This window comes from Rattus norvegicus, chromosome 8, assembly GCF_036323735.1.
Source record: "Rattus norvegicus strain BN/NHsdMcwi chromosome 8, GRCr8, whole genome shotgun sequence".
In the NCBI taxonomy this organism is placed as follows: Eukaryota; Metazoa; Chordata; class Mammalia; order Rodentia; family Muridae; genus Rattus; species Rattus norvegicus.
Genome location: NC_086026.1, coordinates 104,942,743 through 104,965,884, shown reverse-complemented (window position 1 = coordinate 104,965,884; position 23,142 = coordinate 104,942,743). Strand labels below are relative to the sequence as shown.

At 42.4% G+C, this 23,142-nt stretch overlaps 1 protein-coding gene across 5 annotated transcripts in view; it reads left to right on the top strand.

Moving 5' to 3' along the window:
- The first annotated feature begins 2,242 nt into the window (after nt 1–2,242).
- U2surp (U2 snRNP-associated SURP domain containing) overlaps nt 2,243–23,142 on the top strand; it is a 65,063-nt gene continuing 44,163 nt past the window's right edge. For 2 of the 5 annotated variants that reach the window (XM_006243554.3, XM_039082560.2), the window contains exons 1-3: nt 2,243–10,617; nt 18,905–18,949; nt 20,550–20,681. In XM_006243554.3, coding sequence (XP_006243616.1) covers nt 10,573–10,617; nt 18,905–18,949; nt 20,550–20,681 — 222 coding nt within the window. In that variant the 5' untranslated portion in view covers nt 2,243–10,572. The remainder of the gene's footprint in view (nt 10,618–18,904; nt 18,950–20,549; nt 20,682–23,142) is intronic. The other 3 variants (XM_236501.10, XM_039082559.2, XM_002729954.7) reach the window with 3 other exon arrangements.

Sequence of the window (23,142 nt, the reverse complement as noted above, 5' to 3'; positions counted from 1 at the left end):
CTACTGGGGGGCTGCCTTTCCTGGGTGCAGACACTACTCGGGGGGCTGCCTTTCCTGGGTGCAGACACTACTCAGGGGGCTGCCTTTCCTGGGTGCAGCAAGAGCTGCTCACTAGAGGCAGAGCTCACTGGTTTTCTATTTTGATTGGCCGGCTTAGGTTGTGCAAGCACTTCCCATAGCCTTTCCCACAATGCATCTGGCTTTGACCACAAGCATGCGCGATCAGGCACAAGCATAAGACGACATGTAAAGGATTTTCCATAAAAGTTCACTCACAGGATGTAGTTTGCATTCCTACACATGCACCCGAAACCAGTCCAGATTGGTTCAGCCCGCTGCCCTAATTCCAGTATATGATCCGAGAATGTGTTTGATCACAAAAGGAGCGTTGTTACAGGTTTCTAGGGACCTATGGGTCAGAGTGACCAGTAGCTTTGTTTGGAGAGGGGTCTGTATACATCCTGTTAGATGGAGGAATCGGAGAAACTGTTGCTGAGTGCTTTGGTAGGAAAGGTGTGCATAGTTAGCTCAAGCCAAGATTGTTGTGTTTTATAAAAAGGAGAGAAGGAATATGTTTGGTGAAAGAAAGATACGTTAAGGTGTGGGGGAAGTGCGCGCCTCCGTGGGCCATGCTGAGGCATCCGTTTTCCCTGAGGGACCAGCCACAGGATGGAATAGTATAGAATAGAGTTTATTCAGGGCATGGGGAGGGGAGTTGAGAGGGCAGTAGAGACAGAGAAAGGCAGAGAGAGAATAGAGGATAGAGGAATAGAGGAGTAGAGGCCAGCCATGAGCACGCGGAGAGAGGAGGAGGGTATTACAGAGAGGGGGGAGGGGCAAGAGGAGAGAGGGAGAGCAAGAAGGGGCAAGCAGCCCCTTTTACAGTGAGTCAGGCACATAGGTAACTGTGGGGTGGAGTTTAGACAAAATGCTAACAAAGATGTCACATGTGTATTTCCCTCAATAACTTTTCATTTTTTATCTCTTCAATTCTGTAATCCCTCTCTGCGTGTATTATTCCCCCTTGAGACAGGGCCTAACTATGTGGGTCAGGCTCATAGGTTATACTTCCTCTGCCTTTCCTCTGCTGGCATCACAGGTATGTATTGTTGTTGTAAAAATATAAAAATAAAAAAAAAAAAGTATTGTTGTCTTTTACCTTGCTGGGTCCGCACCGCGGTGTCCCAAGGTATCTACTAGATATCTCTGTGGAAACACATCCCAACTCCGCCACAGCGGCCCAGCGTCTCCAGCCGCCGCGCACTTTCTTACACTCAAACCCTCACATAAAAGAACACATAACACAATAATCTTAGATCCAATTGATAAGATATAACTGCCCACCTAAACATACAAAGCCCAGTACCATCCATCCCTTAAGAACATTGATAACGGGGCTGGGGATTTAGCTCAGTGGTAGAGCGCTTACCTAGGAAGCGCAAGGCCCTGGGTTCGGTCCCCAGCTCCGAAAAAAAAGAACATTGATAACAACCTGTAAATACACAGAGCGAGATCTTTACAACAGCCTCCATTGTCCTGCCACTGCTTCGCTCCCTCTTGTCTCCCTCCCTTTTCGTTCCAGTCTCCTCCTCTTCGTTCAAACTTCTCTCCCACCCATCCTTCCTTCTCCAATGACAGGCCTCCTTCTATCTTGTACCTGCCTCTAACCTGTACTTTACAAATTCAATGGGGGAGGTTTTGGTGAAGTCACCTGATTCCTGAGTAGTGACTAGGCAGCAGTCCTTGGGGCAGTGGAATTAGCATCAAAATACAGATAACTCCAGGGCAAACCACAACAATGTACCACCAGGCCCTGCTCTGTTAATCTCTACTTTTAAGTCATGATGGTTTCTAAACACAAAATTCTTAATTTTTAGTGTGATCAAATGCATCTGTTTCTTGCTTTATGGCTTATATTTGTAAAGTTTGGTTTGAGATGTTATATTAGTTAGGATTCCACTGCTGAGGCAAAACACCACGAGGCAACGTATAAAAGGAAGCATGTAATTGGGTTTACAGTTTCAGGGGGTTAGAGTCTGTGATGGCAGAGAAAAGACATGGCAGCAGGCAGCAGGAAGAGCAACTGAGAGCTCACGGCTCACAAGCAGGAAGCAGGGGGCACACAGGGAGTGACGCTGAGGCCTCAGTGGCACACCTTCCCCAACCAGTTCACACCTCCTAATCCTTCCCATACAGTTCCACCAACTGGGCCGCCAGTGTTGAAACAGGAGGCCCATGGGGACCGTTTTTATTCAAACCACCCCAGATGTGCTTTCCTGCTGAGTATGTGGAACACACATGCAATTCCAGTATTCAAGAGTCGAGACACAAGAATCTGGAGTTCAAGGTCAACTTAAACTATGGAACAAAAATAAATAAATAAATAAATAAATAAATAAATAAATAAATAGGCTTTCTGACCTGAGTCCTCTGGAAGAGCAGCCAGGGCTCTTAATCACTGGACCATCTCTCTATCTCCTTATCTTGATTTTCTGCCTCAGTTTCTCCAGTTCTGGAATTATGATCATGAACTGCCACACCTATTAAAGTCAGTATTCTTTTTAGGGTTTCTATTGCTGCAATTAAACACCATGGTCCCCCTCCTTCTCCAAAAAGCAAGGATTTACTTGGCTCGCATTTTCACATCATAGTGCATCACTGAAGGAAGCCAGGACAGGAACTCAAACATGGCAGGAACCTGCAGGCAGGAGCTGATTCAGAGGCCATGGAAGGTACTGTTTACTGGCTTGCTCCTCGTAGCTTGCTAGGCCTGCTTTCTCATAAAATCCAGGACCACCAGCTCAGGGAAGGCACCACTCATAATGAACTGGGCCCTCCCTATCAACCACTAACTAAAACACGCTTTACAGGCCTGCCCACAGCCCAGTCTTAGGGAGGCATTTTCTTAATAGAGGTTCCCTCTTCTCAGACGACTCTAGCTTGTTTCAAGTTGACATAAAGCCAGCCAGCACAGTATTATCTCAAGTTTACACTTGAGGAAACTGAGATCCCAAAAACTGAAGTTCACTACGCTGCTATGTTCATGTGCCCATACCATGGAGCAGGGTCTAGACTCTTTGCCTCTTATCCCACACAGCGTGCCTGGATTTTCAGCTCATGGTCTATTTACCCTCCAAATCCACTCAAGGCCAGTGGGGCCAGGTGAAACTCTGTCATCTCCGTTTCTGAGTGACTACCTGAAGAGCTAGTAGCCTACTGCTCTTCTTATTCAGATCCCATAACATATGTTTTTAAACAGCAAGTCTGGTGCCAGCAATGATTAAAGTTCTAAAATCAGTGTTCTGTGCTGGATTTGGGTCACACCGGTAGTAATTTACAAAAATCGACCCGTGGACAGCAGGAATGATGTAAAAATTTGTAATTATAATATACGCGATTCAGCTAAATGATTTAAGGAACCAGTGAGTCTGGGTAGGTCCTCACAATAAAAAAAAGAGGTGGGGCAGTGGTGGCTATGCCTTTAGTCCTAGCACTTAGGAGGCAGAGGCAGGCAGATTGCTGAGTTTGAGGCTAGCCTGGTCTACAGAGTGAGTTTTAGGAAAGACAGACAGACAGAGAAACCCTGCCTCAAAAAAAAAAAAAAAAACAAAAAAACAAAAAAACAAAAAAAAAACCAACCAACCAAACAAACAAACAAAAAACACAGAGAGAGGGTGTGTTTTCTCCTTTACTCTTCCTCCTTTCAGCAGAGCCTAGATTTTGATCAGATAATGTATCCCCATGTCAGCAGTGTGTTCTGTATAATCCCATCCTAGCCATCGTATTCTTCTGATCATTGGTTGGTTTAACATGGACATCTCTGGCCACATGGGGAAAAATTTTGCTGGGATGGTTTCTAGGAAGTGCCCTCCATCAACCCTCTAGTCTTAAAGAAGGGTGGAGCATATATATGTATGTTGTGCCACTAGTCAGTCTCCTGCCTCCAACCCTTACCTGCTCACTGCCAAGGCATTAAAAACAAAAAAATTATACCATGGTATATGACAACACATTTGAAACTAAGCATCGAATTCAGATAGTGACGGGCCAGTTGCTGTAGTCCAAGGGTGAGAGGATTGAACCAAGAGTAAGCTAAGGATATTGGGAAGTGACTAAGCAGGTCCTCATAGGAGTTAATCACATGAGGGGCCAGTCAGGGCCCAGACAGAAATCCACAGGGCCTAGCGGGAGAGCTGGAGCTCAGGGTGCAGCTGCAGCACAGGGGAATAGCCAAGAAGCAGAGGAGATGAAAGGAAGGCAGTTCTTGTGTTCACTGAAAAAAGGGAAAGGAAGGAGTCTTTTCCAGAGGCAGTGATGGGAAAGGTGCCCAAGGAAAAGTCCACTGCTTTGTGGACTGTGAATGTAAGCAAATGCAATATATTACATATACATACATACTTATACTGACACACACATATACATCACATACATCATATACATATATTTACATTGTATACACATATACCTATACACACATATACATACACACATACACAGATATACATATATGTCACATATATGTACACATCATATACATATACACCTATGTGCACATACACATATACATACACACATGTAAGAGTTCCAATTTTTGTTTATTGAAGAATGTTAATGATATTATGAAGAATAGTGGTTAGAGTACTTGCTGCTCTTGCAGAGGACCTGCGTTAGGTTCACAGCACATGCATCACCATCTAGAACCATCTAGAACTCCAGTTCAAAAATTCAGTGCTCTCTTCTGTCCTCCAAAGGCACCAGGCATACATGGGGTGCACATACATAGGTGGACAAAATACATACACATGTAAAATAAAAAAATTAAAAATCAGTATCCTCAAACTTTTATACAGAAATATAAATTTTCAATTGAAAAATCCCACCATTCAATTGGCAGCCATACCCCGGCACATCTCAAATAGGCCTGCATGGGGGCTGCGTACTCCCGTTGCCTGCTGCTGGCAATGGGGGCTGGAGATGAGGCTTAGTCTTTGTGCTTGCTCAGGCTCTACTGGTGCTAGAGTTGGAGTGACACAAGAGCATTAGCGTGGCTCCTGTGTGAGGACGGCATACAGATGTGTGAAATGATCTACATTAAAGAAAAAAAAGTCTCCATAAGAGAATGTTGCAACTCTTTAATACATTTTTTTTTTAAGAAAAAAAATTATGCACAGTACAATACTGTGTGCCTGAATCCCAGCACTCAGAGTTGGGAGTTCAAGGCCAAAGTAGGCTACATAGTAAGACATCATCTCAAAAACAACTCAAAATGAAACGATAGAATTATGACCTGTGGGGACAACACACACACACACACACACACACACACACACACACACACACACACACACACACACACACGTTCAGAAATACCCCTGAGAATTCGTGAAACATATCAACACAGAAAGCAGTAATTGCTTCTGTTGTGTAGTGATTTAAACATTGCTTTTGTCTTCATCTGAAGCAATGACACATCTCCAAACAAAGTGAAAAAGAGCTACAGTAAGAGAGTATGTGTCCCGCCACTCTGAGCCCCAGAATCTTGTCTTCTTCCTCAGTGCCAAGTAGAGTTTCCGGTTCTGAAAGGAATAGTGTGTGCCTTCACAATTAGACCTTGTTACATTACATCGGGTAATTTGTTGTGTGACAAATGACCCAACATTTCACTGGTGCCAAACAACAAGCATTACTTTAAAGCCTCGTATTCCCCCTGCCTCAGAACTGGGCTGGCTCTAGTGGGGACTTCCTGAGACAGGCTGGTGGCAGGCTACCAGCTGGTGCAAGTCCTCTGTAGCTCTGCTGAGCCCCCTGCTGGCAGGACAAATCTCCTCACAGGTTATTGGACAGGCTGATTCATTTGGTCCCTGGTTTTTGGCCTGAGCCTTCCTTCAGAGTTTTGCCACATGGGCCTCTCAATGGGAGCCCGGGAACTGGATGCATTAGAGCAAACATGGGAACTGGACGCATTAGAGAGAGCGCGCGCTCTTGGAACGGCAGCCTGTCAGTGTTATAATCTGACAGAGACCAGTTGAAGCATCCGTTGAAGGGAAGGGACTCAAATGAGGGGCTGACCTAGCTTGGAGGCCGTCAGAGGCCACCTGCCACGCTTGTACTGTATTTTTAATCTACACATGCATTTAAAAAAAAAAACACACACTGACGCGCGTTTCTGTGCCATGCCTCCTTCCTTATTTTCCCCCATGAAGCTGCACAAGCCCCATGTGGTTCGAGAGGCTCCCCCTCATTCCAACACTGACGTGGCATCTCAAGCCCACATTACATAGCATTCTTAGGGTGTGTGGCTGTACTTGAAAGACCCATATTGGCAGACTCAGGGATACTTGGGGTTGTTGTTGGCCACACACTGGCTTCTCAGCATGTGTATTACATTTTAATAGCTACAGCCAAATTGCCATCAGGGGAGATTGAACTAAACTACACCCCAAAGCAAGGACTGTCTGCTTTATCCACAGCATCATGATACTTCTCCGTGTCTATGGAGAAGTGCTAGTTAACTGTTCCATCGCTAGACTCTCCCAGAGGTTAAAAACCATTTTGTACCTTGAATTGAAATGGAATTGGTTGTTCCATGCCTCCAGGAACGTACAGGGAATATTTGCTCCTTGTGAACTGTTCCTGTGGCCTCCAGCCTTGATCTCTTCTGTCCCTCACTTACAGAGGAGTCACTTTTTGCATGCCTGGTCACACTGATTCTTCTAAACATACTTCCAAGGTGAAAAATCAAAAGTGTGGAGTGGGAGGACTCCCACAGTACCAGTCTTTCTATGGGTCCCCACACGAGGATAGTAGGACGTCCTTTGCTGGAGAGATGGCTCTGTGGTTAAGAGCACTGGCTGCCCTGCCAGAGGACCCAGGTTCAATTCCCAGAATCCATATTGGGTAACTCACAGGAGACTGAACTCCACAGACCTGTGTGGGCATGCACATATCCACACACAGGTACATGGGATTGAAGAGAAAGTACTTTTTTTTTATTTAAGAAAAGGAACGTTAAAATGATAAATTCTATTATGTGTCTTCACTACAGTCAAATTTTATCTTACCATTCCCAGTAGCATCTCCAAATGTACAGAAAAAATGTCTACTGCTTGTCAGATACCTGTTTTTCATACAATCTGTGGATAATTTTGGATTACCACGTCTTTCTTTTTTTTTTTTTTTTTTTTTTTTTCTTTTCTTTTTTTTCCGGAGCTGGGGATTGAACCTAGGGCCTTGCGCTTGCTAGGCAAGTGCTCTACCGCCGAGCTAAATCCCCAACCCCTTTTTATGTGTAGCCCAGGCTGGCCTCGAACTCGTGATCCTCCTGCCTCTGCCTCCTTCAGCAAATCCTACCGGTGTGCGCCACCACAACCGGCACGTCTTTCTTTTCTTAAACACTTGTTCATTCCAAAAAGAACTCTTGGATATGTTTATACTACGAAGGACTGCTTTGCTGGACTAGTAGTTACTTGAAAATGTTATCACTGTATACCTGAGTGAGAAAATAAGCTATCTGTATAAATAAAAATTGGGGGACTGTTTCAAAGGTTATAACGCTTGCTGTTTATGCATGAGACCCTGAGTTTGGGTTTCTAAGCACCCACAGAAAAAGCCAGCTGCAGTGGCATGAATTCATAACTTAAGTGCTGGGGGGGAGGTGCAGAGTCAGGCAGAGAGGAGGAGGCTTGCTGGCCAGACTCTCTGAAAAGGTAACCTTTAAGGTCCTGTGTTCAACTCCTATGGTGGACGGAAGTCTCTTGAATAAAGTATCAATTAAGCAGCACAGTGGGTTTTGGCTTTGATTTTTCAAAGCCTACTTTAATAAGGGTTCTTAAACACTTCAACCTCCCTCCTAGCCTACCACCTGCCAGAGGTAGTGGAAAAGAAAGTTTACTAGGAAACGGGGATTGTGGACCTGCTTAGAAATAGTTCTTTGGGGTTATTCCAATCTTCGTTGTCAGCAGTTCAGTCCTCTAGCAAAACACCACTTCCAAATCAGGAACTGATGTTCCAACCAGAAGAAACCCAGAGACTCCCGCCGGTCGGCCTGAGTCCATGGAAGTGACAGGAAGCTGCTGGAATGTCATTAGAAGTTCTTTGGCGAGCTAATCTTTACCAGATCATGACAAAGATCAGCAACACAATACAAGATGAACCGATGAGGATCATCAGCAAAGACTAGCGAGGCAGACATCACCGACCTTTCTCCTGTCTGCTTCAGCAAAACATCCTTTCACTTGTCTGCCCTAGTAAAACACATGACATAACTGAATTTCCAAAGAAACCCGAAATTTCTACTTCAGTAAGCAAGGGCTTTACTAATTGAGCTACACTGTCAGCCTGGAACAATTATACATTCAAGGTCACTTTCAATATAAGATTCCACAACCATTTTTAAAAATTTCTTTTCATATATATGCTTGTCCATTCATGTCCAGGTAACCTGAAGAACGTGTCAGAGCTTCTGTAGTTGGAGTTACAGGTGGTTGGGGGTTGGGAGCCACTTGAACAGGGGTGCTGGTATTTAAATTGCTGTTCTTTAGGGGAAAAAAAGACCTCATGGGGATACTGTGGAACAGGCCATTTGAGTTCTTAATCAGGCTCCGGATTCAAAAGAAAGCTTGCTCAAGGTCAGTCTGGAACCAGGCCAGAAAATGGAGAGGCATCCTAGATAGAGGTAGTTGAAAGTAAAGCCTTATGGAATGTGTCAGTACAACCAGTTATGCAGGTCACCATAAAACATCAAGCTGACCAGGCGTAGGGTGGGGATGGGAATGAGTTCACACAGGATGCTCAGGTAACTGGTGTGGTTGTCAGTTAGAATTTTAGCCTCAGGATGCAGAATGTTTTAAGTTAAGCTCTGATAGGCATGTGGCAGGGTAGGTTTCAAGATCTTTTTTTAACTCATTGTTGGAACCCTGCTGTTTTTAATATATAAAAGCCTCCACCGTGTTGTGACTTGCAGAGACAGACATAAGGCTGTACAGTGTAAAACTTGGGAAAAAGGAGATTGCAAAGTAACCCTGTGTGTAAATGCTGCTGAAGAAAGGAACAGTAGGGGAGGGAGCTGGAAGCAATCATGAACTTTGAGTGTAGGAGTAGAGTGAGCAGACGGAGACACAGAAGCAGTATGTTTACCATACAGAAGTTGAAGTTTAGTTTTCGATTGATGGGGGTAGAGTGAAGGAGGTCGGAGGATCAGGGAATTTCCAGGGGTCTACATTGCTGAACTCTCTAAAAAGGTCAATAAAGTTTGGTGGCAGGCGCTGAGGTATATACAAGGCTAGCAGGGGTAGAAGCAATAATAACAGGAATCCAATGATCAGAAAGTAATGGTTGTTATACATGAAAGTACACTAGAATACTGTCGTGTCCTCTAGCCCAAATGCATTCATTTCCATTCTCAAATCCTGTCACACTTCTCCAATTCTGAGCCTCTTCTCTCAGACTGACCCTCATCTGTAATTGAAATCTAGGTGGTGGCACACACATTTAATCCCAGCAGTTGGAAGGCAGATCTTCAAGTTTGAGGCCGACCTAGTCTTCAGCTCAGGACAGCCAGGGGTGGGTGGGTGGGTGGGTTGGGGAGGTGGGTGGGTGGGTGCTATGTCTGGAAAAAACCAAAACCAGACCATCTCCTGCTCCTGTTCCCCTCCAATAAACAAAAAGCTGAGGTGTAGTGGCCCAAGACTTATCTCCAGGACCTGAGGCAGGAGAATCAGCAGTTCAAAGCCATCTTCTGCTACACGTTTGCAACTACACTTCAAAGAAACAGGCACTAGCAGCCAGAAGCCTCAGAGGGAAAAAGGCGCTTGCCAAGCAAACCTGCCAACCTCATTTCAATCCCCGGATCCCACCAACTCCTTCAAGTTGTCCTTTAATCTCCACAGTTGCTAGGGCGTGCCTGCACTGCACAATAACAATAAACAATACACAAATGATCGATTTAGACCAGAGTCTATATTACGACCCCTCTCCCCCAAGTCTCCGCAGGTACCATGCTCAGATGTCCTAAACGCTTTTTATCCGATTACTCTGGTTTTTCTAAACTCTGCAGTCAATGCTCACCATTTTTAACGTGAGCAGACAGCAAATTTGCCTTCCCACCAAGGTCTGCTCCCGAGGTGTCGTGACGCAAACAAGTGTCTCGACCGTCAGACTTATTAGCTGAGCTGAGACGCCCGGCTCACGTGGCTACTGCAGTTCTTTTAAAAGAGCATCTTCCTTTCCCCCTCAGGAAGTAGAACACGCTCGCATCTAACAAGGGTTGGCTCTAGGAAGAGAGTGACCGAATTATCAGTTGATGGCCTTGAAAGTCGGGTCAAGGAGAGTTCCTAAATTCCGCAGGCGCGTGACGTGACTAGACGCCGCAATTCACCGGAAGACCAGAGGGATGGGCGGGGCGCGTGAAGCGACTTGACGCGGAAGTCACGCGGCCCGGCGCCTCTGAGTTCTCTATTTCGGCATTCGGCTACTGGGCCTGGCAGGCTTCTGGCGCGCTCCGCTGATATCTGTTCTTTCGGTGCTCGACTCACCCGCGCTGCTGCCTCCGCTGAAGGAGGAGCAAAGCTCAAGATGGCCGACAAAACGCCAGGCGGATCTCAGAAGGCCAGTTCAAAGGTAGTTTCTCTTAGAGATCTCCGTCAGTCAGTGGGTCTTTGACTGTGGTCAGGAGCCTACAGAAATCCCTGGCCTTCGAGAGCTTACCGGGGTGAGGGGCTGAGGCCTGTTCGCCATAGTGGGCCTGGCACCGCTGCACCAAGGTGCGCAGGTTGAGAGGCCCGAGAGCGCGCGTCCGTCCCGGCTGAGATTCAGCCCCACACTAGCGTGCCTGCTGGCGAGCGGGGCTTATCTCTCGTTTGACTTTGGGGTCAGACCAGTGATTCAGACAGTGGTCCGGTGTCCTTGTGTCGCAGCTTGCTGCCCTCGGAGGCCTCCGGCTTAGCGACTGGGAGAGGCGGGAAGGTTCCCGATCTTAAGTGTCTGTTTCTTTCCCTCATCCCCCTTCTTTATTTTGGATCTCACTCGCTCCTGGCCTTACTCAGTTTCTCTCATTACCTTCCAGGAAATTAGCCTGGACGGTTGCAAGTGTGTGGGAGAGGCCCGCCGATGGAGGGCCTGGGGTTGGGACGTGCGGAGAGAGCCGCTCTCTGAGCCTCTGGATTAGTGCCACACTTCACATGTGGCTTTCCCCTCACTTCCCAAGAAGTGAAAAGTGAACATCACTTTTGAGGGCCGCAGACTCAGGGCCTCTATCCGTATGTGGGGTTTCCACTGGAAAGGAAAACTACGGTAGACCTGGAAATTGCCCAAAGGCTAGTGCCTTGCATTTGAGATTACAGGGAGCTCTGTGCATTGCTTGGGAAAACCGTTGAGCTGTGAAAGTAGTTTAGCGTTACTTAGTAAGGTTGTGTTAACAATTGGTATTGGTTGCCATCTTGGCCATCACGTTTAGTCCTATTTATTTATTTACTTAATATTATTTTGCTTTGAGATTCTCATCCCTATCTCGTTACTAAACCAGTTGTGAGGCTTTAGATGCAGAGACAAGAGTTGGGTAACACGTAAAAAGAGTCTAGGGACTTAAAAGTGTAGGATTATCTGCTTGCATTTGCAGTTTGGTTTGAGAAACAAACCAAACTTGCCTTTTTTACAATAAGGCTGACATTTATTTATTTATTTTAAAATTTTTGCCATTTTGCGGAATGATTGCCCCATATTTACTTTGCAAATGGTAATAATGATCTTACTAGACATTTACTAGTCCGGTGAAACTATGGTAGGGGGCCAGTTCTGGTTGTGCTTACACCAGACCTTTTACTGTAAGTCAGTTTCCTTTTTCTCCAGTAGATTTTCCCTCCTCACCTTTGTGGGGGAGAAGGTGAAATGAAAGGGTATCTCATGCTGCCACTCCTCCCTCAAACTCAAGACAAAAACAGCTGCCCACATCCATAATTACTCTTTGTTTTTTCTTTTTCTTCTCAAAGCATTAAGTATTCCCTACATGAGGCCTGGATAGATTAAGAGTTTTCAAAGTGTGTGTTCAGACTTCCTTCTAAAGGAATACTTCTCAGGACTCTGAATGTATAGGTGCTTATGACTCTGAATATGCAGTTTTTAAGTATTAAGTAACTTGTTGGATTTTTCCATTGATAATGTTGTCAGCTTATAGTCCTTTAGATGTCACTAAAGGGTTTCTTACTGTGTCTGGAAAGGGAATATTTAGATTCAGTTTTGCCAGGATTTTTCCATGTAATGGAAAATTGTTGGAGTAGCAAGGTTATAGATTTTGAAAACAAATGGCGTTTAGATTCAAATCCTGATTTAGTAATTAAGTCTATTTGTGATAATATTAAGGCAGATTTTCTGATCTCTTGAGCCTCAGGTTTGCTCATTTTATTACAGGAAAAAATATCTTTATAGGGCTGATATAAAGATTGAGTTACTATCTGTAAATGTATAGCGAACCTTACTTCAGTTTCTAAGTCTGTATATATGTCATCCATCCATCCTGCATACTAGTTTTTTTTTTTTAAATTTTTTTTTTTTAAGATTTATTTATTTATTATATATAAATACACTGTAGCTGTCTTCAGATACACCAGAAGAGGGCATCAGATCCTCTTACAGATGGTTGTGAGCCACCATGTGGTTGCTGGGAATTGAACTCATGACCTCTGGAAGAGCAGTCGGGTGTTCTTAACCACTGAGCCATCTCTCCAGCCCCCATACTAGGTTTTTGAGACAGGGCCTCACGTAGCCCAGGCTGGCTTGAACTTGTACTATAACTTTCAGCATTCTGATCCTCCTTCCTTGCATTTTCCCAGAGTTGGGATTATAGGCATATGTCAACTGTTTCCAGCTCCCTTTTCTTTTTTAAAGTCCTAGAAAGCACTGATTTGGATTATTAAGCCATCAGCTATCATAATGACTGCTGAAATTGCTGTTTTTTAAAATTTATTTTGAATGTAAGTCTAGACATTATTAGAATATAAGGTCATTTTGACCTTAGTATTTGGAATTTCCAGGGTTGATTTCTTTCTCTAGAAATAACAGGTATTTACCTTTTATTCTGTGCTGTACATTAAGTGAGTAGAGACTTCTATTTCATGCTTTTTCTATGGTAGTTAAAGTTCCATTAATATGGATAGAGGTGTTTATTAGTCATTTCTACACATTGAAGGGAATATTAATTTTGTATAAGATGCAGGGTTTTTGCCATTGACAATGGTGGACTCTCTATCTTTTACAAAAGTGTGTGTGTGTGTGTGTGTGTGTGTGTGTGTGTTCACATGCACACCCTCATGCTGCATATGTGAAAGTCAGAGGCCAACACCAGGTTCTGAGGATCAAACTCAGGTCTTCCGGTTGTGGCATATGTCTGCATTCTCTGAGTTATGCTCTTGGCCTCATTAATGTTTCTTAATTACAAAATACATAAACCACTAGAATTCTTTTTAGCTTTAAAATTAATTTCATGATGTACACAGTATATGTAGTTGTTCTTGCTAGGGGGACTTGATGGGGGGTTGCCCTTCCACGTTCCCTTTTATTTTATGTAATTGTTCCACACTTTTCATTTTTAATATTTCCTGGTAGACACTGAGCATATATTTTAGAAATGAACAGAATTTCGTTTGCATTTTTCCTATTGCTAAGGTATTGTTGCATGGCTTCAGGAGGGGTTTTGGAGTCATTGTAGCTCTGCTTCAAAGCAGAGAGACAGAACCTATGGTTGTTAACCTGAGATATTGTTAAACATAAAAAATAAGTTTATTTAAAAATACGTTATTTTACCAGGCAGTGGAGGCCCATGCCTTAAATTCCAGCACTTAGTATACAGAGGCAGGTTGATCTTTGTGAGTTTCAGGGCGGGGGGGGGGGGGGGGGAGACTATACACAAAGAAGCCCATCTTGAAAAACAAACAAACAAAAAAGAAAAAAATTATTTGACCCTTACTTTGTTTGCATGTTTATACATGTGAGGATTTGAGGACAACGATTATATTTCATTGTGTGGCTGTGACAATACCTGTCTCCTTTTTAAAAAAAACGTATTTTATTTATTGTGTGTGAATGTATGTGGACCTGGCTGGAGGTTAGAGTTTGGCTTGAAGGAGTTGCTTTTTCTTCTCTGTCATTTGGGTCTTGGAGATCATCCTTTGTTAAGGATGGTCAGACTTGGTAGCAAGCACCTTTACCTGGTAACCTGTTTTGCCTGCTCCAGTACCTTTTTCTTTTTTTAATCATTTCTTGGTAACCCTTTCTATGGAGATGTCTATGTGAGCAGACGTCTACTTACTTACTCTAGGTAGGAAACTGACAGGAAGATACCAGCAAAGTTCAGCTTGGTGACCCAATGTGTTTTATTGGTTTTACTTACAGAAGTGTGGAATAGAGGTTATTTACAGGAACAGAAATGATTTCAAAACAGCTACATGCAGTTGGTCTGAGCGTCTTCTGGGTACTGGTCTGTTTCAGTTGTCTTGGCTGGGCCCAGAATATCTCTTAGCAGTCCTCACTACTTTTAGTCTCTTGTAGGGTATCTGGTTAGTTTGAGGTACTTTCTGAAGCTTTTGGATTGTTTATTTTCTAAGTGTCTCTGCAGGATGAAATGTTTACCTCCATAGTAGAATATTCTGTGTCTGGAGATTTGCTCTCCAACATGGTGGTTAGCTTGGAGAGAGTTGCTGCACAGCACCATCAGAAGCTGCCTTACGGAGGTAGATGAACGAAACAGGAATTACTGAGTCTGAGCGTGTAGTACTGAATTGACAGACTGAGTACTAGTTAAAAATAGTAAAATTAGAATCTATTCAAGGCTTGAAATTTCTATTTATCACGTGCACGCAACATGGAGATTTAAGTTTGAAAAATAGTTTGTCAGCTTGAAACTGACCTTTAATATGTTATGATTGCAGCTTTATCTTAAAATATAAAATGGCTCAACTTTTTAGTGGTTAGCTGTGTTTTGAGTGGAAGTAGGAAGTATGGCACCACCTCTCCCATTTCTGAGAGACAGGATCTTACTATGTAGCCCATGCTATCTGAACTCACTGTGTAGCCTAAATTGGCCTTGGACTGATTTATTCAGAGTACTAGGATTATAGGCCTGAACATCATGTCCAGCTTAAACAAATTCTCTCCTTTCTTTTCCTTCTTTCCTTTCTTCTTGCTCTCTTCCTTCCATTTTTCTTAGACATGGTCTAATGCGCTAGCCTCAAACTCTCTATGTAGTTTTGGATGACTTTAAACTTTTGATCTTTATGTCTTCTGCATCCAGTGTTGGGCAAGTACTCTACTAATGGAGTTACATCCTTAGTCTCTGACTTTTTATTTTCTTGATTAGTTTTGGACTTGATTTTTTAGATACATTTATTTTATGTATGTGAGTGTCTTGAATGAATGTACATCACATGTGTATCTGATATCCAAGGAGTCAGAAGAAGTCATCAATCCCTCAGAACTACTGGTGGTTATAAACTGCCCTGGTTCTCTGCAAGAGCAACAAGTGCTCCTAACTCTTCCGACTTTATTTTTGACTTATTTTATGTATATAACAGTTTTGTCTGTTTGTCTGTATATGCACAACATGCATGTCTGGTGCTTGTGGAAGTCAGAAGAAAGCATCAGATCCCCTGAGATTAGAGTTGTGAGTTATAGACACACCATGTAGATCCTGGGAATCCTGGGTCCTCTGCAAGAGAAAGTAACGAGTATTCTAAACTATTGAGCAATTCTCAGCCTTCCTAAGGCCGTGATCCTTTACACAGTTCCTCATGTTGTGATGACCCCAACCATAAAATTATTTTTGTTGCTACTTCATAAATGTAATTATGCTACTGTTACGAATCTTAATGTAAATCTGTGTTTTCTGATGATGGTCTTAGGCCACTCCTATGAAAGGGTCGTTTAACACCTCCCTCCCGTCCCCCCCAACCCTCAGAAACCCTGAGAACTGGGCTCTAGATCATGTTTTAGACTTGAACCTGCAGCACTGTTTTGCTAGATTATGACTGTTGGTGTTAAAAATATTCTCTTACTGGACTGATTTGTTTCTAAAGATTTATCTTTTAATTCTTTTGGCTTTCTTTTGTGGAACTCCTCCCCTTGGAAAGTAAACCTTAGGAAGGAAATACAGCTGCTTGCCTTAGTAGTAGATGAATGAAGAGGTCATTCATTTGCTGTACAAATCGAAGACTTCTGTATCTCTAACCCTTTTTACAAAGAGCATAATTTTTAAAATAAAATTAATATTGGAGATTGCCTCTTAAACTGTGTTGTTGGGAATCGGTTCTAGGATCTTGCACACACTGAGGGCACCCTCTGTCTCTGAGGTATGTCTTCAACCTGGAAATAACAGTTTTGAAAGCCAATGACACCTGAGGCTACTGTTAGAATTACAGGTTTGTTCTTCACCTTTTAAGAAAATTTAGAAACATCAAACATGTATTTAAGCATTTCCTATTTGATAGTATTTGGGAGTGTGAGTCAATAATTAACTATATTATACACAATGTTTTAATACTCTTGAAAGCATTAAAACATTCTGTATAGTATAGTTAGTTATTATAAAATATTATTTTATGAGTATGGGTGTTTTGCCTGCATGTATGTCTGTACCATGTGTATGGCTGGTACCCACAGGGACCCAGAAAAAGGAGTTACAGATGATTGTGACCTGCAGTGCAGGTGTTTGGAATTCAGCCCATGTCCTCTGAATAGTAGCCAGTGCTCTCTAATCACCGAGCAGTCTCTCCAGTCCCAATGTTTTTTGTTGTTGCGTTAAGCCGAAACTTTTGTTTGTGGCTTGAGTAACTACTTATTAATGAGAGGGCAGAGTGGTGTGTAGTCTAGAGTGTTGCATTTTTGGGAGGTACTTGTGTAGCATGTTATATATATCATATAGTTATGTTGAAACTCTTTCTCTTGCCTGATCTTGAACTTGATGCTGAGATAAAATTTCAAACAAGAAACTTCCTGAGTTTGAGGGAGCATGGTCTGTATCAGGAGAGAGTCAGTACGAATAATAGAGCAAGGCAGAGCTGTTTCTGAAAGGAAGGAAATGATGCCTGCCTGAGTGGAGATGGGAGCTGCTCAGAGCTTAGTACGATTTGGCTGAACAGTGAGCAGAGTTCTGAAGGTTGTATTTTGGGGAATAAGATGAAGACTAAATGACTGGGAAATCAATTGTTAAATGTACGTTCATAGGAAGAATAAAACTAAGACTGGAAAGATGATGATTGGGCTAAATTGTGAAAGGATCTGGATGTAGGAGAGAAAATTAGGGGGACTGGACAGTCCTTAGGATAGTTGTACCAAAATATAAGGGAGAAAGGGTTTGGAGTCCCAGAGGTGAGATAAAGGCGCTGCATTGCTGGCTCAATGAGGTTTGCTCCCCATACCGCCACGTCCTTTCCTGGAAGCTTTCCCCAGGAATCTTCCTTTTTCTGCTAGGGATTTGCCTGGCCAGATGTGCTCTCGGTGGTATAGTCACATTGTTTCAGCTGCCTTCCCCCCCTACCCCCCTTCTTTAGTGTCTAGGAGGCCAGGGACATGGCTCAGCAGGTAAAGGTGATTCCTATCAAGCCTGGTGACCTGAGTTCTGTCCCTTGACTTGGGTGGTAGAGGAGAGAACTAACTTCTACACATTGCCTTTTGATCTTCACAAGACACACACGTACTCATGTATGCACATAAAGTAAAAAAACCTTATGAGCCTCAGCTTGCATGTCTTTGTGAATTCTAAGCCTACAATTACTCTGATTGGAATGCTGGGTAGCTGCTGTAGCACCTCTGGTAAATGGTTTGTGGTCTGACAGCTGACATCTTTAGTTGACATCAGCTAGTCCATCCTCTCAGGTCCTGCTGGTGCTGCTTTGTTTAAAGTTTATCACATTGTAGCTGACCTTTGAACTAGATACTTGTGGATTTTGAAATTTACCAACTTGATGGACCGTTATTTAAGTGACAACCTTTTTAAATTTTTGGTTTGCACTGCTATTTCTAATGCTATTTGTAATGTTTTCATCCCAAGCCCCACCACATGCCAAGGTATTGAATGGAGGTCAGAGGACCTCTTGTGAGAGCTGGTTCTCTCACCAGGTGGATCAGGGATTGAACTCAGGTTGGTGGCACCTTTATCTGCTGTCTGAGTGACCCTGAGAGATAGTCTTGATGATTAGATTACAAGTGTCTTGGAGTCAGAAGAGACTGAACTATGAGGAAACAAGTAGAGTTGGTTATGCCACAGATTAAGGATGTGCTGCCCCTTTAAGCTGCTCTCTTGCAAGCTCTCTTATAACAGGCTGAAAGGCAGATGTTTTGAGATTTGATGATAAGATCTTTCTTAAACTAGTTCTACAGTGAATTATTGTGCCTTCTGCTGGACAGTGAAGGTTAGTGTGTGTGTGTGTGTGTGTGTGTGTGTGTGTGTGTGTGTGTTTTCTTTCTGTTACAACCCATTATTTTTGTTTGCTCTGAGTGACTAGAAGAAGAGAGGGTGATTTCTCTTGTACTAAGAAGTTGCTGCTATGGCAATATTAGTTCTAGGCCTTGTGAGAAGCTTTTGTACAAATGTTTTGTTATGAATAGTGGTTGGTTCCCAGCCTGTAATATGCCAAGGTAATTCTACTTCAGATCTTTGATTAGTATTTGTTTAATATCTTTGGAAATATAGATTAGTATTTGTTTAATATTTAGAAATATGGATTGTTAATTTTAAAGAATTAATTTAGCACATTGGATCACAACTTTTTTGTAAGTTGGAGAGTGCCATTGTTTAGTTTCATTAGCTGAGAAGCAGTGGCTGAAGCTAGGGGAGATTAAACCTTGCAGCTGAAAAAGCAATGTAGACAGAATTTTCTGGTTCTTTAAATATGTGCTTTTTTTGTTTTGATACTTGTAGAGCCGATCATCGGATGTTCATTCATCTGGATCTTCAGATGCTCATGTAAGTATAAAAGATTTAGCTTGGGGTGGGGATTTAGCTCAATGTAGAGTGCCAAGGCCCTGGGTTCAGTCCTCAGCTCCAGAGGGAAAAAAAAGTCTTTTTATATATGTATGTATGTATGTATGTATATATATATGTATGTATATATGTATGTGTATATATATGTTACACGGTAAATGAATACAGTTATATGTGTGAACATCTGTGTCTTCCTTTGTGTTTTGTTTATATAAACTTCAAATTGTATTAGACACTTGACATGTATTTAATTTTTTATTTTACTTATAAAATTCTGTATACATAAATGACCCCTTTCTTGCTGCACTTTGTACCTGCCTTTTGAACTCCCTGCAAATCAGCTGGCATAAAGTGTGCTGTTCACTTCTTTCTCATGGCATAATGTTCTACTATAGAAAGATAGACTTGTTTGTTTTCCTAGTGGGTAAGTAACTTTTTGTTTAAAGTTTTTTGGCATTTTGAATACTGCAATAAATATTTTTCCACATGTACTGCAGTGTCGTATGCAGACTCCTACTACAAGTTGTTGAACGTTTTCAGCAGTATGTGAACTCAGAATTATTTTGTGGTAGGAGCTTTGGGAGATGGTACCTGTGTGAAAACTGGTCATGTTTCGTATCACCTTTGTTCAGGGGTACCGAGATAGGTAGGTAGATGGATCGGTCCCTGGACCACCCTGGCCAGCCAGCATCCATGGCTATTGAGTTCCCGGTTCAGTGAGAGACTGCTTTAATGAAAGGCTGGCAAGTGACTAAGGAAGAGAGATACTTCCTCTGGTCTCCAAACGTATGCACAAACAAGTATACACATGCTCTTCCCCCATGCCTCATGTAGGCCAAAATAAACCCCCTTTCTACAAATGCCAAGGCATGATTTACCTTTTTCCTTGTGTTTGCATCTTCCCTGCTAGTGCCGAAACAACTGGTAGGTGAACGTTAGGCACATTAGCATGAATCAAGGAAAGTGGCTCCAAAATACACTGTTGTATTCACTCCCATCTTATACAGTAAAATATGCTGGCTTAGTATTTCGGTGGGTGGGCCTAGCGTCTGAGAGGATAAAGCAGAAAGATCATGGGACCAGGACATTGAAGCTGAATCACTACTCAGGAAAAAAAAAGGAAGAAAAAAGGGTATTATTTTTCATGAAGTTATAAAACACTGAAGACTGAACTCATGCACGGGCCTTTCATTTTCATGTCCTGTGTGGTGGAACAAGTACATGTAAGGTCCTCTACTTCCTTGTTTGCAGTGGGGGTGACTACGCTGAAGACGCAGCTCTAGTCTGTGAACGACCCTTCTTGACAGAACGCCTGATGTATAAACTTGTTATCTGACTTGGGTATTGGACAGTATTTTGTTAACTGTTACTTCAAGAGTAACATGTTTCCAGTGTGATATTTCAGCTTTCAAGGGCAAGCCAGAGTTCATGAAAACTTAAGGAATTTACTTATGAACTTGGCGGTGTTGTTAATGTTTTAGATAACAGTGAATCTTGTCAGTATGTAGACACTTTGGATTAATTCTAGTTTTTAGTACTGTGGATGTCATATTTGAAACCATTTTTAAAACTTTATCTGAAGATGGACGCATCTGGACCCTCAGATAGCGATATGCCAAGTCGAACACGACCTAAAAGCCCAAGAAAACACAATTATAGGAATGAAAGTGGCCGTGAAAGCCTTTGCGATTCTCCTCATCAGAATCTCTCAAGAGTGAGTATTGCTAAAGATGACAGAGGACGGCTGCCGGTTTTACTCTGTCCTTGATTGAATGTAGTAGTTCTGTACTTGGTTCTTTTTTTGGTGTTTGAGACAGATCCCACCACATAGCTCTGGCCGTCCTGAAACTCGATTTGTGAAACAGGCTGGCTTCAAACTCAGATATATGCCCGCCTTGCCGCCTGAGTGCTAGATTAAAGATGCATGCCACCACTGCCTGACCTTGTTTCCTTTTATGCTATTTGAAATTAATATTCTTTATTAATGATAATTAGATGTTTCATTAAAGGTGTTTAATTTTTTAATTTTCTTGAAAAATAAGCATTTGAATGTAAGTGACCATTGTCATAATTACTGAGTTGTTAGAGACATTCAGGCGGTGGGACAGTGGTGGTGCTCACCTTTAATCCTAGCACTTGGGAGACAGAGGCAGGCAGGTACCCGAGCTTGAGACCAGCCTGGTTAACAGTTTAGTTCCAGGACATCCAGAGCTGCACAGAGAAACCCTGTCTTTAAAAAACAAAACAGAACAAAAAAAAGGAAATATTTAAGCAGTTAAGACAATCCTTGGATCTGGTGAAGTTGCTCAGAAAGGTGCAGGCTGTGTAACCCTAGAAACAAGTTGGATTGCTAGAGCCTGTGTACAGGTGGATGGAGAGAAATAACTTTACAAAGTTGCCTTCTGACCTCCACACACATGCCTTGGCATGCACATCCACCTACCTACAACATGCGTATATATGCACAGGGTGAAAAAGGATGTGTTCCTAGTGCTCTGAGAGCTTATGTGTTTGCTCTGAAAACAAACAAGAATAGATGTTAATCACTTGGATAAATGAAGTCCTAGTACAATCAGGAACACAGAGATTCTCCGTGTTTGTGTATGTGTGTGTGTGTGTGTTGTACACATATGTGTGTGCAAGTGCAAGTAGAGGCCAGAGGTCAACATTGAGAATCTTTCTCAATCACCCTGCCTTGTTTATTATGAACCAGGGTCCCTTACCAAATCTAGAATTCCACTAACGTTCTGCCGGCCCAGCTAGCTATTGGGCTCTAGACCCACGGTACTGGGGTTACAGACATGTTCTCCACTCCCACTGACTGCGTTGGTGCTGGGGATCCATACTCAGGTCCCATTGATACAGAGATTGCACTGACTGAGTTTCAGTCTCCCCAGCCCTCTAGAATTGGGTTTGTTACTACAGAACATCCCTTAAGTCAAGTTTTCTAAAATCTATGTAAAAAATAAAATTTTCTTGAGATAGATGTATGTTAGTGTATTTATCTAGCATGTATGAGGTCCTACGTTCAATTCCCAGCACTATTTTAAGGTGTACAACTTAAATAATTTTTCTCGTGAAGAAGTTTAGAAAATACTGTTATCAGTCAGCTATCATTAAACATTGATCATACTTAAAAAAAAAAGGACAGGAACTCTTATGTAGACCAGGATAGTCTTGAATTCACAAAGATCTTCTGCTTCTGTCTCCATAGTGCTGGGACTAAACACATGCTCCACCATGCCATAGGAACACGTCTTAAATTAGCTTTCTTTCTTTCTTTCTTTTTTTTAAACTAAAAAACCTAACTTTTACATAAAGGATTATATTCTTCATTTGAATAAACACTCAGTTTTTGATTTTGTTTTTGTTTTTGTTTTTTTTTTTGCCATTTCTCTTTTGGATATATAAACAAAATTTGAGCATGCAAAAATTGAGATGTTTCTTTTCTTTCTTCTTCTTTCTCCTTTCTTCGTTCCTTCCTTCTGTTTTTCCTCTCCTTCTTGTTTTGAGAATGAGTTTCTCTGTAGCCCTGACTGTCTTGATCTTAGCCAAAAGGCCGAGAAGGGATAGCCCTGGCTGACTTAAAACTTGTTCTGTAGACCAGGCTGCCTTCAACTCAGATCTACCTGCCTCTGCCTCTAGACTGCTGGGATTAAAGGTGTGTGCCACCATGCCTGGCTACAAATTTAGCTTCTTAGAATTGTGATTTTCCTCCAATTTCAATGTAATTTTCATTTGAAGCTAACTCTAATTACAGTGAATGATGGCAAGACATTTTATTCTTTTTGGAGGGAAACATGATTTTGAATCTGTTTGAAAATATGATTTTGGGGGCTGGAGAGATGGCTCAGTGGTTAAGAGCACTTTTGCCCAGGACTGGTTTAGTTCCCAGTAACCCACAGGTGACCTACAACCATCTGTAACTCCAATTCCAGGGGATTTGACACTCTCTTCTGGTCTCATCGTGCAAAACACTCATAAAATAGAAATCTTAAAAGAGAAGGAGAGAGAAAGAAAAATGACTTGTGCTATCAACTGCTTATGTTTCACGGAGGGCTTCAGAATAGGTGGTCTCAATGTTTGTCTACCAACTGTACTTCCAGAGTCTAATTTAGTACTTTGTTAGCTTCTCATTTTAGTAAGGAAGAGAAAAACTCCAGATTTCAGTGTTT